General features: G+C 36.2%; 1 protein-coding gene across 3 annotated transcripts in view; it reads right to left on the reverse strand.

The window, feature by feature from the left end:
- LOC110026461 (calmodulin-binding transcription activator 1-like) overlaps positions 1-14,886 on the reverse strand; it is an 87,300-nt gene that overhangs the window by 63,330 nt on the left and 9,084 nt on the right. For all 3 annotated transcript variants that reach the window (XM_020727403.1, XM_020727405.1, XM_020727402.1), the window contains exon 3: positions 5,762-5,877. In XM_020727403.1, the coding sequence (XP_020583062.1) occupies positions 5,762-5,877 (116 nt within the window). The remainder of the gene's footprint in view (positions 1-5,761; positions 5,878-14,886) is intronic.

Raw genomic sequence — 14,886 nt, forward strand, 5'->3', positions numbered from 1 at the left:
TTGCCTAGTGCAACATAAATCCTCCACCTTTTTTTTTTCTTTAGGCATTCGTATAGCTCTGCCGTACGATTTAAGCCCTAAACTCGTTCTAGGTTCCGAGGTTGTCGCCTGATACGACGTAAACCCTCATATCTTCTAGGCAATTTGAGTGACCCTGTCACGCAAATATAAGCTCTAATTAAATAAAATTGGCGGGATAAAACACTTTAATATTTTCTTCTCAAAATTGGAGCCAGATCATAGGATAGACTGGGAAGTCACTGAGGTTCTCCTCAGGATCTGTGGCCTCCCCTAGTTTCTCTTCATTTGGATTCCTTAACAATGTTCCAGATTTGAGCTTTTCCCCTTCACACCTCTTCGTCCGATTTCGTTGTAAAGTCCTATCCTTTTGACCTCTTTGAAGACATTATCCCCTGATTTTTATCGAGAGTTTTCTTAGGTGACTTCGGTCATTTAAGATGTAATTAACTATAGGGGCTTGCCCTTATAGGGAGCTTTTCCGAACCCAGCTTAAAATAAACCCTATTTAATTATTTGTATTAAATAGGGGAACTTGTCGGCAAATAAAATGGTTTCGCAGACCCAAACGGACGTCATATCTTTCTTAGTTTATTTGATCGAGCTTCATCCTCAGGTCTTGTGTTTATTTTTCGGGGTAGATACAGGATTTGAGGTAGAGCGCTCTTTCATTTAAACTGTGAAAAATATGAGGTCAGTTTGATTTCGTATTTTTCTAAAATTATATATATATATGTAAATTAAAAAGTCCTTCCGAAGCGGGTGACGGGATTTCGATTCCGACGACCGACAGCTTCTTACGGGCGACCCCCAAACGTAACTCCCCCCTTTTTAAACGCCGACAGAGTCATGGGAGACCAGGTCAAAGGGAATCAACCAAGAGGGCTACTATTGAGATTTCAACAAAGAGGGCTACTCTTGAGATTCCAATGATGATCATAAATACTAGTTGCTTATGACTTAGAAATATCAAATATGCATCTCTCCTTAATATGAAACACTCTTAAAACCACCCAACAATCCCTCGACAATTCTGTTAACCAAATTCATAGAAGAGGAAACCAATAATACAATTTTCCCATTGCAGAGGTTAACTATCAATCCAACACCAAAAAAACCCAAGCCTACTTACGTGTTACAAATAATAAATCTACACTTTTGGATCTTGAAAACATAAAATCCCTTACAATTCTGAGTTATATAGAAGGTTCAATAGTAATCATCCTTCAATCTCAAATTACATGGCATCCAGATGCAGCTTCTTATCTTTAGATTGTGATGTTGAAAATGATAAAAATAAGGGCAACCATCTTTGAGTGAACAAAGGTAACTAAAACCAACATTGCATAAGAAGAAACTATCATGACTAATAAGAAATTTTTTAAAAATAAATTAAACAAACTTACGAGCCAACTGAGCGCATCAATAATTCCCAAAAAGGATGTTACCACTAGTAGTTGTGGCAACAATGTCATGAGAATATGTTCTCAAACAAGGCACTGATGAAGATAAAGCCCTACCCTAAAATTTCACCATCATTTGAAAATTTTATATTCTTGATTTGAGAATTGATATTAACATAAATTGTGATAAATACCCATAAATAATAACTCAACTTGCATGCTAGGAAACTTTTTATCAAGGCTAGCTTTCAAATAATACTCAAAATGGTAGAGCCAATTTGAGAATCTCCAAAGCCTAATCAACTTTGAATCAGCTAGGATAAAGAATAACACAATTGATCATGAACTTTTGAAAAGAGAGGGTTTGGAAAAAGGCATATGATGTATCTTGCAAAGTCAACTAAACGCAACAAGGAAAGCTAAAACTATGTTGACTTCACCAAAGAACGCCTCATATGTGACCCAAGAGGGATTGTAAATTGCCTCAAAGATCAAAGAGAATATATAAATTCTTTGTCTATGATATAAGATAAAATCTTCATACTATTCCTCATGAGCAGAAAAGTATTAGAGCTCAAATGCCCACTTGTAGAAGGACATTAACCGCCCTCTATAAAGGGAGTCATCCCATATAAAAAAAATATAAGAGATGCACGTCTTTAAAAAGATTTCAATCCAAAAATGTGAGAATCCCTTGTTTTGGGTACATAAGCAAGAGCTCTTAAGTTATTGAACTCCAACTTCAACAAAAATGCTTAATTTACTCCCTCGGACTATTCTTCGTATTCCACCTTCTTGAATTTTTCAAGTTCAGCATTCTTCTCTAGAACCCAATATCAACCAAAACCAAATAAGGATAATAACAAAAGTGTATGGTGTACTAGCAAGGATTATACAAGGACCCCCCATGATTCCTAAATTGAGTTCTTCTAGCTCATTCATAGCTCTTTGGGGTGTGATCTAATTCTAAACCTAGTCAATATGATAGGTTATCATCATCGTCAGCCATGCTACCCATGTCATCATCAATTTTGCCCAAGCTGTTGTTAATGTCTTTAGTATTCAATGAATAAGAAGCCTTCATATCGAGCTAAGAGAGCTAGATTTATACAAGTCCTCAAGCAGTGTAATTGCTATGTATCATCAATGTCTGAGAACTTTTTTTTTCTTCCACAAATACTAGAAGAGGTGGACTCATTCCTCAAGTTGTTCGAAAAGAAATTATAGGTTGTGGATCAACCTATCGTAAAAAATGAAAGCTAATGAGATTCTAATAGCAATGACAACTCCTTAATATTCAAGTGTTAAATCATACGAGTGGATAACAACATATTTTCATTGATTCAAGAGTTAGCTATCTAACCAAGAAAACATATGGGCATTATTTCTAGGGAATAGTATGAAATCTCTTTTGATTTGAATTTTGCAAACATGTTTGGGTTGGGAGAAGTTGAGATCTTCTTTATCTGGTTTCATGTCCAAGGAATGATACAATAGTTAATGGTGAAGTTTAGATATTAACATCCTTGGGATGGCAAGCACTATTTTCCTTCTTTCATTTTGTTCATTGTAAGTCACCTTCTTTGTTTAAGCCACGTTTTTCAAAATCAACGTCACAGCATTGGAAGACAAAACAAACATCGATTACACAAGGATGACCTGCTTGATACCTTCATAGATTTTTGACTTAACAGACTGTGAAGGGTTGCATGCCACCAAAGGGTTAAAAATGTAAGCTTAACTAGCTCAGCTGACCAGTTTAATAGTGAACTGGTTCCTGGTCAATTTAATCCATAACTAAAACAATTTTGATACAAACTAAATAGATTAAGAATTAATAGTAGTTAAGCAGTTGAACGTGAATCAATCGTAATTTTGTTAAATCATTGGTGTGGTATATACCAGTTGTTGTGGTATATATATGAATAAAATAGGAGAACAATCTTTGATGAAGTGAAAAATAGAACGAGAGAATTCACACCAGAAAACAGTAACACAGTGGAACACACAGATTTACGTGGTTCGGCAAATTGTCTACGTCCACGAAGTTGCAGAGGATTTTACTACTTGAGGAATTTACACTAATCGATCGTCTCGACTTACAAGAGGAATCTCTCACTTCGTTGCTCTCTCTTCTTCTCTCTCTGCACCGAGATACACCGAAGAAGATAGACTTACAAGAGAAATAAACCCAATTTCTCTTCTGCCACAAGCCACCAAAAAGAAGCCAAGGGAGAACAATATTCTTCTTCTTCTTTCTTCTTCCTTCTACCGCAAGGAACTACTGCTTGCACTTTTCTTCCTCTGTCCCGAGGAAGTCCAAAGAAGAACACAAAAATCGTGACATAGAAACTAAAGGAGTTGTGCGATGCCTTTTATTGTGAACGGGAAGGGAGAACTGTCGGACAGAGTGGGAGACGCAACTCTTCGAGAAGCAACGAACTACTCGCGGGAACAGTTCGCGACCGAGCGGGAGACGGGAGCAGGAACTTCGCGGGAACGGTTCACAATTGGGGAGAACGGAAGCGGGAGCGGTCGGATCGGGCTCCAGCATAACAAATCATGCAAGTCATTTCAAGATCAAATTATTGACATTCATTTTTAATCTAATGGCTAAAAATTGATCTTGATTTTAAAAATTTTAAAGATAAATTGACTGAATAAATGTTTAGAAACTCTAGCCCCTCAAATTCATAAGCACTTATATCAAGTCACCCCTTCCATTTAATCCCTTGATTCCTCTTAAGCACTCTCTTTCATTTACTACTAGTAAATTGCCTACCGCGATAGTGTCAGACATCCATCCCCTTTGACAATCTCCAAGCCATAATAGTGGCAACCATACGGATTCAAATAAACTCTGCAGCCACACTATTCTTCCGCTAACGCTGGCCCACCATGACAATCATAAGTTTAAAAAATAAATTAAAATAACCTTCACTTGCAATGTCATCAGCATCACACAATTGTCACGAAGAACATAGATTCCTGTTGTTGAAATTAAGTTCAGGTGCTAGTTAATGCCAAGTGGTCTTCCACTACATGCATATATAATGCTCCTATATAACCCAAACTTTTACAACTTAATTTATGCATTTGAACTTAGCTTGATTGTAATCAAATAATATAAAAGTTAAAGGTCGTGCAAATTTTAGAATATTATTTTAATAGATATGCCAATAAAAATGTGATCAACATACATAGATATTTTTATTTTTGTCACATATGTACACCTCTATTACATTATTTTGAGTAATAATTAAATAATTTTAACATTTATTATTTCATCACAATTCAACCTTTAATTAAATTCTAGTTGAACCTTTGAAGCTTGAACCTTTCTTTCTTATGTTCAACATTTGGTTGTACTTTCATAATCTTAATGATTTGGATTCTTTATGCATGCCAATGCTCTCCATTAATCTTTGTAAACACTGATAAGAATCTGTTTCATCTGCATGCCAATGCTCTATTCATGAGCTCATAATGCAGTCCTTATCTTTTATGCTCCACCAAACATTTCTAAAGCATAGTGCTATATACTTAGATTGAACTCAGCGGTTGGAAGAACAATAGAAAAAGTAGGCTCGTAAAGGTTTAATAATGATCAGGAAGGAAATCAAACTCAGCCGTCATCACACAGAACAATTATAGCGTACTTTTCAGCAAAAAAAAAACAATTTTTTCATTTTTATGTAAGTACCTCGTAGCATAAACTACTACTTTTTTTATGGAAATTCAATCATATTTTTTTGTAGAAGCACACACCTACTCCATCAGGCATTCAACTTGGCAAAACAAGCCTAGCATCTGGCTATCCTCATTGAACACGTTTTAGTCCTATCAAACTAAAAAATATTTAATTATACATTAATGATATCCTCAGATATATTCCATTTTTTATGATTTTTTTCATGTCTTGTTTGTCAAGGAAGAAGGTAGCCAACATTAAAAATGCAAAACAAAAAATGTTAGATACCAAGCACTGGCACCAAAATCAACAACATATCACTTCCTACCAATTGTATGCTTGAATTGCGAGGATCTTTAAAATATAAAAGAAATAAGAAGGATAAAATCTAACATGAAACAATGAAAATAGTTTAATCTCAAGAACAGGAAAAGGCTAACAAAAGAATAGAATTAAATAAGAAAAAAGGCATCTTACATTATATCTTAATGGAAGAAAGCACCCTACACTTTTTTTTTTTTACTTTTTTTTTTTTTTAGAAACCAAAAAAAAAAAACATAAATAGAAGTGCTTTGATTAAGTAGACTAGCATAAGAATATATATCAAATGTGGCAAGAGCAAAGAGATGTAAGCAAAGTGATAGAAAACCTTCAATTTTTCATGGGCTTCACGAACAGTTTTACCATCTTTCTTTTTCCTCCAATGATGGCCATCTTTACGAAAATAACGGAGTGCCTTCCGATCAAATAAATATAAAGAACCACCTAACCCACAATATCAAAGATATTAATATGCAATTCATACACTTGCATTATCTAACTTTTATCTATTACTCGTATAATCAAACAGCAGGAAGTTAAAGAAAAGGGAATACCAGAAGATTTGATAGAGAAATGACATCTGCGCAAAATAAATGTTAAGTGGCTCTATTCCTAATGGGCATCATACGAGAAAGCTAACAGTCTCTAAAAAATGAAATTCTAAATAAATTCAAAATTAACATAAATGGACTGATAAGCTTCAAGAAATGCATTTATTTGAACACACATACTAGAAAAAAGTAAAAAACTTTCCTTTATATAATTATCTACACTAGAACAAACACTAGTTAATAAATGGAAGAGGGAGATCCATAATGCCAAGCCCAAAAAATTATGACAGGGTAAATGATGATAGCTGGACAATAAGTAAAAAAGCACAAATTAGAAAGTAATACATTATTGAGGAAACGTAATAGCAGTTATAGCCAACAAAAGATGCTCCTAATCTACTTTAGAAAATAAAACATTCATAATTTGCAACGCCAAGTTATTTCTTGTCACCACTTTCCATGCCAATGACCTTTAAATAAAACATAGATCAGAGTCTATATTTCACCTTCCAAATAAATTAACTTGTAGTCGAAAAAAGTGCTTCATTCATTTCAGTGTTTGACTTCCTTGAAAGATTTCTAGTTTGATGTTTATACATTTATTTTTAATATATTATAATCTAAATGATGGTGCTAAAATAAAAGAAAACACTATCCTGTAGTTTGTGGAAAAAACAACTACCAAAAGTGCAATAAATTAACTTGGAGGGCGTGCGCATCAATGTGCAAGCATAAAATCATGTAAAGTACTGTCTTCAATGATGTCCATTCTCCTACCAATTAAATTTTTAAGGTGTGGCCATCAAATATAAGATCATGACAAGTTGTGCTCTTTAATATCGTTAACATTTCATGCACTTCGAAGATCATTTTTAGCTCAGAAAAGACGCACTCCAACCACTCATGAAAGAAATTTTATGTGGTTCTAGTTCAATTTTTCATAAGGCAAATTAAATTGCAAATAAAACACTGCCCAAAGGTTACCATAAGCTGAAAAACCTATTTTTAATTACCCCACCCGATAATAGTAGATAGCTTTCAATTACTATTAGTTATTAGCCACTAATTGCTTAGCATATAACAACATCAATTTAAAACTGAATTGAGAAATCTATTATAATTTAGCTCGGGTGGAATGATGATAACAAACTTAATCAAGAACTCATATTTTGGTCGTCCTGGATATTCATAAACCCTAATATGAATAGCAGTGGTCGGTTGGTGGAGGGAGATGCTTGGGCCTGCAATCGGTGGTAGTGTGGTTGCGGGCAAGTGTGTGGTGGTAGCTAAAAAAAGTCGTGGCAGAGGCCTGATGAGGGTCTGCGACGGCGACTCTCGGGGGTCACTGACATGGATGGCCAACAATGGCAATGGCGAGCAACACTTAACATAAAGCAGTGTATTTGAAATTCACCTAGATCCAACAAATTTTAAATACATTAAAAATAAAATAGAGAATGAATTTCAAATGCATTGTAATTTTATAGTGCATTTGGAATTCATCCAACCAAAGACCTATATTTTTAAACTCCTACAAAAAGAATGCAGCACACTCACTCGTGCAACGAACCAAATATCCCCTAAATGGGATTCAGTCTCATCAACACTTAACTTTGTTGAAGAGAAAAATAAAACTAGCAAAATAGGACTGACAACCTTACCCTACAGCCTGTATGTATTTAGATGAATTTGATTTTGAATGAAAAGAATATGGAGTTTCAAAAGGGAGTTAAATTTGAGTTCAACTTAATTTTTAATCTGCTTCACATTATTAAATTAAAATCTAATCATTTGATTGTTCAATTTGGATAATGTATATGCATCTTGATGCACCCACATAACACGCTTTCACTATTTTTGATATAGTTGCATAATTTATTTGCACAATTATCAATACATTATGTTGTATTTGCAATAATTTTAAATATATTTGCATAGTGCACTAGCATGCTTCAGTTATATGTTTTTTAAGACATTTAAAAAATATGTGCACATAATTTAGACATAATCTCAAATTTATTATTTGCACTAGTATTTTATCATTAAATTGCATGCAAATATTTCGCTTAAAATTCTTATTTATTAGCTTTTGTTTGCTCAAATGTGTGTTACGAATCCAGTAGCATATGCTACATTTTATATTCATGTATATTCAAAATGACATTTATTTTCTTGCATTGAATTTTGAATGTTACATGAAATCTCATATTCAGATCCTTGTCTATCATGTTTTTTTTTTTACTCAAAGGCGAGTTACCAAATGCATCACATATCCCCTCTACATCCGCTTCAAGTCAAGTTCTATAATAAATTTTGATCTTAAATGCAATTTGAGGCAATTTAGCTGTCCACTTTTATTCTCAATCTGCATTTCATTCTTTAATTTAATCATGTTAATATTCATGTCCCCTTTAATTTAATCATGTTAATATTCATGTCCCCTATGTCTGTCATTTTGAATTCGTTCAACCAAAATATTTGTGAAAGGGGCATTTTTAAAAGATGAGCCTGCCCACCATGTCATGAAAGACGTAAACCGTTGGTATAATATTAGGTTCAGTGGAGCCCAGGTCCAGTTATAAAAATTAATTGAACTTTCATGTTTCTTGTTTTATCAGGCGATGTTTTCCTAAGGAGGACCCGACTCATTAATGCTCTTCCCACCTTTGTCCTCTAGCTAATAAGACAGCTGCCTTTGGTTTTTGAATAAAGAACTTATAAATTACTTTTTTATGTGATGGCGGGTCTCGCCACCATTAAATATTTGCATAAGAAATTGGATTAAATAGTGGCTGCTCTCCCCTCCGCAATTCTTTAAAAGACATTGACTCACGGCGGGGAATAATAGAATTGCAAGGTTCCTAGTTCTCACTCCGTCTCTTCTGTGATTTGCTTGCGGCGAGAACTTCCCCCTTCCCTGTGGTTCGTTCTTCTTCGGTGGCTCACGGGTAAAGGAGGAGAGAGGAGGCCAAGAGAGAGAAGAGAGAAGAAATGGAGAGTTTTTCTTATAATCATCAAGGTGATCGAAGGGTGTAATTCTCAACCAAATAAAATCCTCTGCAACTCCGTGGATGTAGGCAATTTGCCGAACCGCGTAAATCTATGTTCTTTTGATTTACAATTTTTTTTCTCTGACTTTTTTCGTTTTATTGTTTGTTTTTCACAACAGTTCGTATCAGAGTCCCGATTCCGATCTAAGTAAAAATGACGGTCAGAGACAAAGTGAAGGTTTCGGAGATCGAAAAGTTCGACGGCACAGATTTTAGTTGTTGGAGGATGCAAATAGAGGACTATCTCTATGAAAAAAAAGTTCATCTTCTGTTACTAGGAAAGCGACCAGAGAAGATGGATGAGGCCGGTTGGAATCTGTTGGATTGACAAGTTATGAGGGTTATTTGAATGACTCTGTCGAGATCTGTTGCCAACAACGTCATCAAGGAGAGGACGACTACAGATCCCATGACAGCTTTATCAGGTATGTAAGAAAAACGATCGGTGAATAACAAGGTGCACTTGATGAAAAAGTTATTCAACCTGAATATGGCGGAAGGTATGTATGTTGCTCAACATCTGAATAAGTTCAATACCATCACAAATCAATTGTCGTCTATTAAAATTGATTTTGACGATGAGATAAGTGCACTGATATTGTTAGTTTCATTGTCAAATAACTGGGAAGTCATTAGGATGGCGGTTAGCAATTATACAGGTAAATCTAAACTGAAATACAATGATATTCGTGATTTGATTTTGGTTCAGGATGCGCGTAGGAAGGATTCTGGTGAGAACTCGAGTTCCAGTTCAGCACTGAATGTTGATTCCAGAGGGAGATCATAGAACATAAACTCAAACAAAGGAAGTCAAAATCAAAGCACAGAGGCAAAAGCAAGTCAAAGCCTGGTCAGCAAGCAACCTGTTGAAATTGTGGCAAAGCTGGCCACATAAAGAAGAACTGCATAAATTTTAAGAAAACGGAGAATGTCAGTGTTAATGTTGTAGCTGAAGAAGTACAGATTGCTAGCAGTTCACGACTCTGTTGACAAATGGACACTAGACTCAGGTGCTTCTTTCCACACATCTTCCCATCGGGAGTTAATGAGAAACTATGTTGCAGGTGTCTTTGGGAAGGTAAATCTGACTGATAGAGAAACTCTGAATATGGTGGAGATGAGAGATGTTGAAATTACACTCCCTAACAAGAATAAATAGATCTTGCAAAAAGTCAGACGCATTCGCTGAAGAAGAACCTAATTTATGTTGGGAAACTCGATGAAGGAGAACATCCAGTAGTGTTCTCAGATAGCACTTGGAAGGTCACTAAAGAAGCATTGGTACTGACTCGGGGTAAGAAAACTAGTACACTGTGTATAACTACTGGTTTAATTAACAATGTTGATACTACAATTACAGAGAGCACAACAGACATGTGACATTGCAGGCTTGGACACATGAGTCAATGAAGCATGAAAGAACTTCACTCCAGAGGCAAGCTACTAGGACCGAAGTCAGTTAACCTCGGCATGTGTGAAAGTTACATTATAGGGAAGCAGAAGAAAGTCAGTTTTTTAAATGGTGATAGAGCGCAAAAGGCAGGAAAACTGAAATTTATTCACACTGATGTGTGGGGACCTTCTCTAGTGACATCTTTTGGAGGTTTGCTACTACGTCACATTCATAGATGACCACAACATAAATGTATTGGTTTTTTTTTGAAGCATAAATCTGATGTATTTACTGTGTTCAAAACTTGGAATGTCGTGGTTCAAACAGAGACAGATCTAAAACTGAAATATTTGAGGTCTGACAATGGTGGTAGGTACTTCGATGGTGGGTTCAAGGAGTATTGTGCAGCTCAAGGTATCAGAAAGAAGAAGATCATTCCGGGGACACCACAACAAAATGAAGTTGCAGAGCGTATGGACATGACCATCAATGAGCGTTCCAAGAGCATGAGATTGCAAGTCGGACTATCACCAATTTTATGGTCAGATGAAGTCAGCACTGCAATTTACTTGATCAACATGGGGTCATCTGTCCCATTAGACTGTGAATTATCAGAGGTCTGAAGCGACAAAGAGGTCAAATTTTCTCATCTTAAAACTTTTGGTTGTCTTTCTTCTGTTCTAATCAATCTTGATGCTCCCATAAAGTATGAGGCTTAGTCAAAGAAATGTTATTTCATTGGTTATGAATACAAAACGTTTGACTATCGTTTTTGGGATGATTATGATTCGGAAGATTATCAGAAGCGGGAATGTGATCTTTAATGAGAAGATGTTGTACAAGAACAAAATTAGTACAAATTCTGAAACAGCTCATCAGAAATCAGTGTTCGTAAGGTTTGACGATCTATCAGAGATCATAATACAGGGCAGAGATGTGAATGACGAGGAGAGTGGGTCTGGGGCACTCATTCCTATTATTCTGCATCCAAGTTCAGAGTCATTCACTACTCCAACTACAGTTCGCAGGTCAGTCAAGAGCAGATGCTCTCCATAACATTACTCACCAATTTTGAACTACATTCTACTGATAGATGGTGGAGAACCACAGAGTTATGAAGAAACATTGACAGATGAAAATTCTAGCAAATGGGAGCTAGTCATGAAGGAGATGGATTCCCTGCTGGAAAATCAGACATAAGAGCTGACAGAACTTCCATCAGGGAAGAAGACATTGCACAACAAGTGGGTGTATCGGGTGAAGACTGAGCATGATGACAGTAAGAGGTAAAAAGCTAGATTTGTTGTAAAAGAATTTCAGCAGAAACAGAGCATTGATTACCTGAGATATTTTCTCCTGTGGTGAAGCTAACAACCATCAAGATGGTCTGGCTATGGTTGCTACTAAAGATCTGTTTCTTGAGCAGTTAGATGTGAAGACAACTTTTCTTCATAGAGATCTTGAAGAAGACATCTAAATGCGCCAGCCTGAGATGTTCGTGGTACAGGGGCAGGAAGACTCTGTTTGTAGACTGAAGATGAGCTTATATGGCCTAAAACAAGCACCTAGACAATGATACAAGAATTTTGATAATTTCATGCAAAATGTAGGGTACAACAGATATCAGACAGATCACTGTTACTATGTCAGGTACTTTCGCAATTCTTATATCATCTGATTATTGTATGTGAATGATATGTTTATTGCAGGGGTCAGTATTGATGAAATCAATAACCTAAAGAGACAGATGTCAGAGCACTTTGCAATAAATGAATTGAGAGCGATAAAGCAAATCATTGGTTTGAGGATTGTCAGAGATAGTGCCAGAGGCATGTTGAGGCTTTCATAGACGGAATATATGAAAAATGTGCTTAGCAGTTTCAATATGGATAATATAAATCCAGTTGACACACATTTAGGCAGTCATTTCAGACTTAGCAAAAATCAGTCACCCAAGTCAGTGGAGGAACAAGACAACATGAGTAAAGTTTTTTTCGCTTCAACTATTAGTTCACTTATGTATGCAATGGTCTACACCAGACCGGATATTGCTTCAGTGGGAGTTGTGAGCTGATACATGAGTAATCCAGGGAATGAACATTAGGAAGCTGTGAAGTGAATCTTGAGATGCCTAAGAGTCTCTTAAGAAACCTGCTTGTGTTTCTCAAAAAAAAATTTGGAGGTACAGGGCTACGTTGATGCATATCTAGCTGGAGGCATATTGATAGTAGGAAGAGTACTACAGGCTATGTTTATACTCTTGAGGGTACTGCAGTGTCATAGGGCTCAAATCTACAGAAGAGAGTTTTGTTATCCACTATAGAAGCTGAGTACATCGCAGTGCCAGAGGGAGGCTGCAAAGGAGATGATATGACAGCAGAGTTTCTTGGAATAATTGGGTAAAGAGGTTCGAAAGATTACTCTCTACAGTGATAGTCAGAGCGACATATTCTTTGTCAAGAGTCTAGCATTTCAATCTAAGATCAAGCACATTCAGATCAGGTATCACTTCATTTGATTATTGCTAGATGACGGACAATTGTTATTTGAGAAAATTTGTGGAAGCAAAAACTCTGCTGATATGTTAACTAAGAGTGTTACACTTAAGAAATTGAAGTTATGCTTGACTTCAGTTGATCTTGTAGCATGAAGACATAGATTTGAGTTGCAAAGGTGGATAATATCACGTTTGAGGAAAAGGACGGCGCAGCCAGTGGATAATTCAGTTAGTGTACCTGTCTCGAAGTGAGAGAATTGTTAGGTTTAGTGGAGCCAAGTCCACTTGTAGAAATTAATTGAACGTCCATGTTTCTTAGTTTATCAGGCGATACTTTCCTAAGGAGGATTCAACTCATTAATGCTCTTCCTGCCTCCATTCTTTAGCTAATAAGGCAGCTGCGGTGAATAAAAAATTGATAAATTCTTTTTTGATGTGATGGAATGTCTCGCCACCATTAAATGCTTGTAGAATAAATTAGATTAAATAGTGGTTCTCTCCCCTCAATTCTTTAAAAGTCGTTGGCTCACAACGAGGAAAAATATAATTACAAAGTTTCAAGTTCTCCCTTCGTTTCTTCTGTGATTTGCTTGTGATGAGGACTTTCCTCTTCCCTTCTTCCCTGCGGTTCTCCTCTTCCCTGCGGTTCTTTCTTCTTCGGTGGCTCACGGGTAAAGGAGGAGAGAGGAGGTCGAGGGAGAGGAGAGAGAAGAAAGAGAGAGCTTTTCTTGTAAATGTTGAGGCGTTCGACGGTGTAATTCCTCGAAGTAATAAAATCCTCTGCACCTCCGTGGATGTAGAGAAATTTGTCAAACCACGTAAATCTGTGTTATTTTTTGGTTTGCAATTTTTTTATCCGGTTTTTCACTTTATTGTCGTCTTTTTTTACAACAATATTGTTGTGAAAAATGACGACAATAAAGTTAAAAAATCGGATGAAAAAAAATTTGCAAATCAAAAGAACACATAGATTTGCATTGTTTGGTAAATTGTCTGTGTCCACGGAGTTGCAAAAGATTTTATTTGGTTGAGAATTACACCCGTCGGTCATCTCAACAATTACAAGAAAAACTCTTCATTTCTTCTCTCTCCTCTCTCTCGACCTTCTCTGTCCTCTTTTACACGTGAGCCACCGAAGAAGAAAGAACCGCAGGGAAAAGAGAAGTCTTCACCGCAAGCAAATCGCAGAAGAGATGGAGAACTTGAAATCTTGTAAATTCTATTATTCTTCGTCGTGAGCCAATGCCTTTTAAATAATTACGGAGGGGAGAGCAATTGTTATTTAATCTAATTTCTTCTACAAACATTTAGAGGTGGTGGGACCCTCCATCACATCAAAAAGGAATTTATCAATTTTTTATTTATCACCAAATAAAGCTAAAGGACGGAGGCGGGAAGAGCATTAATGAGTCTAGTCCTCCTTAAGAAAACATCGTCTGATAAAACAAAAAACATGAAAGTTCAATTAATTTCTAAAAGTGGACTTGGGCTCCGCTAAATATAATTCTCTCACTTGGAGACAGGTATATTGGTTTCATCATCCACTGGCTGTATCGTTCTTTTCCTCAAATGTGATGTCCTCCAGCTGCCCATCCTCTAACAATGATCGAATGAAGTGATACCTGAATTGAATGCGTTTGGTCCTGATTGAAATGTCGGATTCCCGACAATAAATATGACGCTCTAACTATTGTTGTAGAGAGTGCATTTTCGAACCTTCTTTCCCAATTCTTCTAAGAAACTCTGCAGTCATGTCATCTTCTTTGCAGCCTCTGATACTGCGATGTACTCAGCTTCTGTAGTGAATAACAAAACTGGATTTTGTAGATTTGAGTCTCATGACACTACAGTACCCCCAAGAGTATAAATATAATTTCTAATACTCATCCTACTGTCAATGTCTCAAGCTAAATCTGCATCAATGTAGCCCTGTACCTCCAAACTTTTTCTTGAGAAATACAA

The sequence above is a fragment of the Phalaenopsis equestris genome, unplaced genomic scaffold (genome assembly GCF_001263595.1).
Source record: "Phalaenopsis equestris unplaced genomic scaffold, ASM126359v1 Scaffold000372, whole genome shotgun sequence".
In the NCBI taxonomy this organism is placed as follows: Eukaryota; Viridiplantae; Streptophyta; class Magnoliopsida; order Asparagales; family Orchidaceae; genus Phalaenopsis; species Phalaenopsis equestris.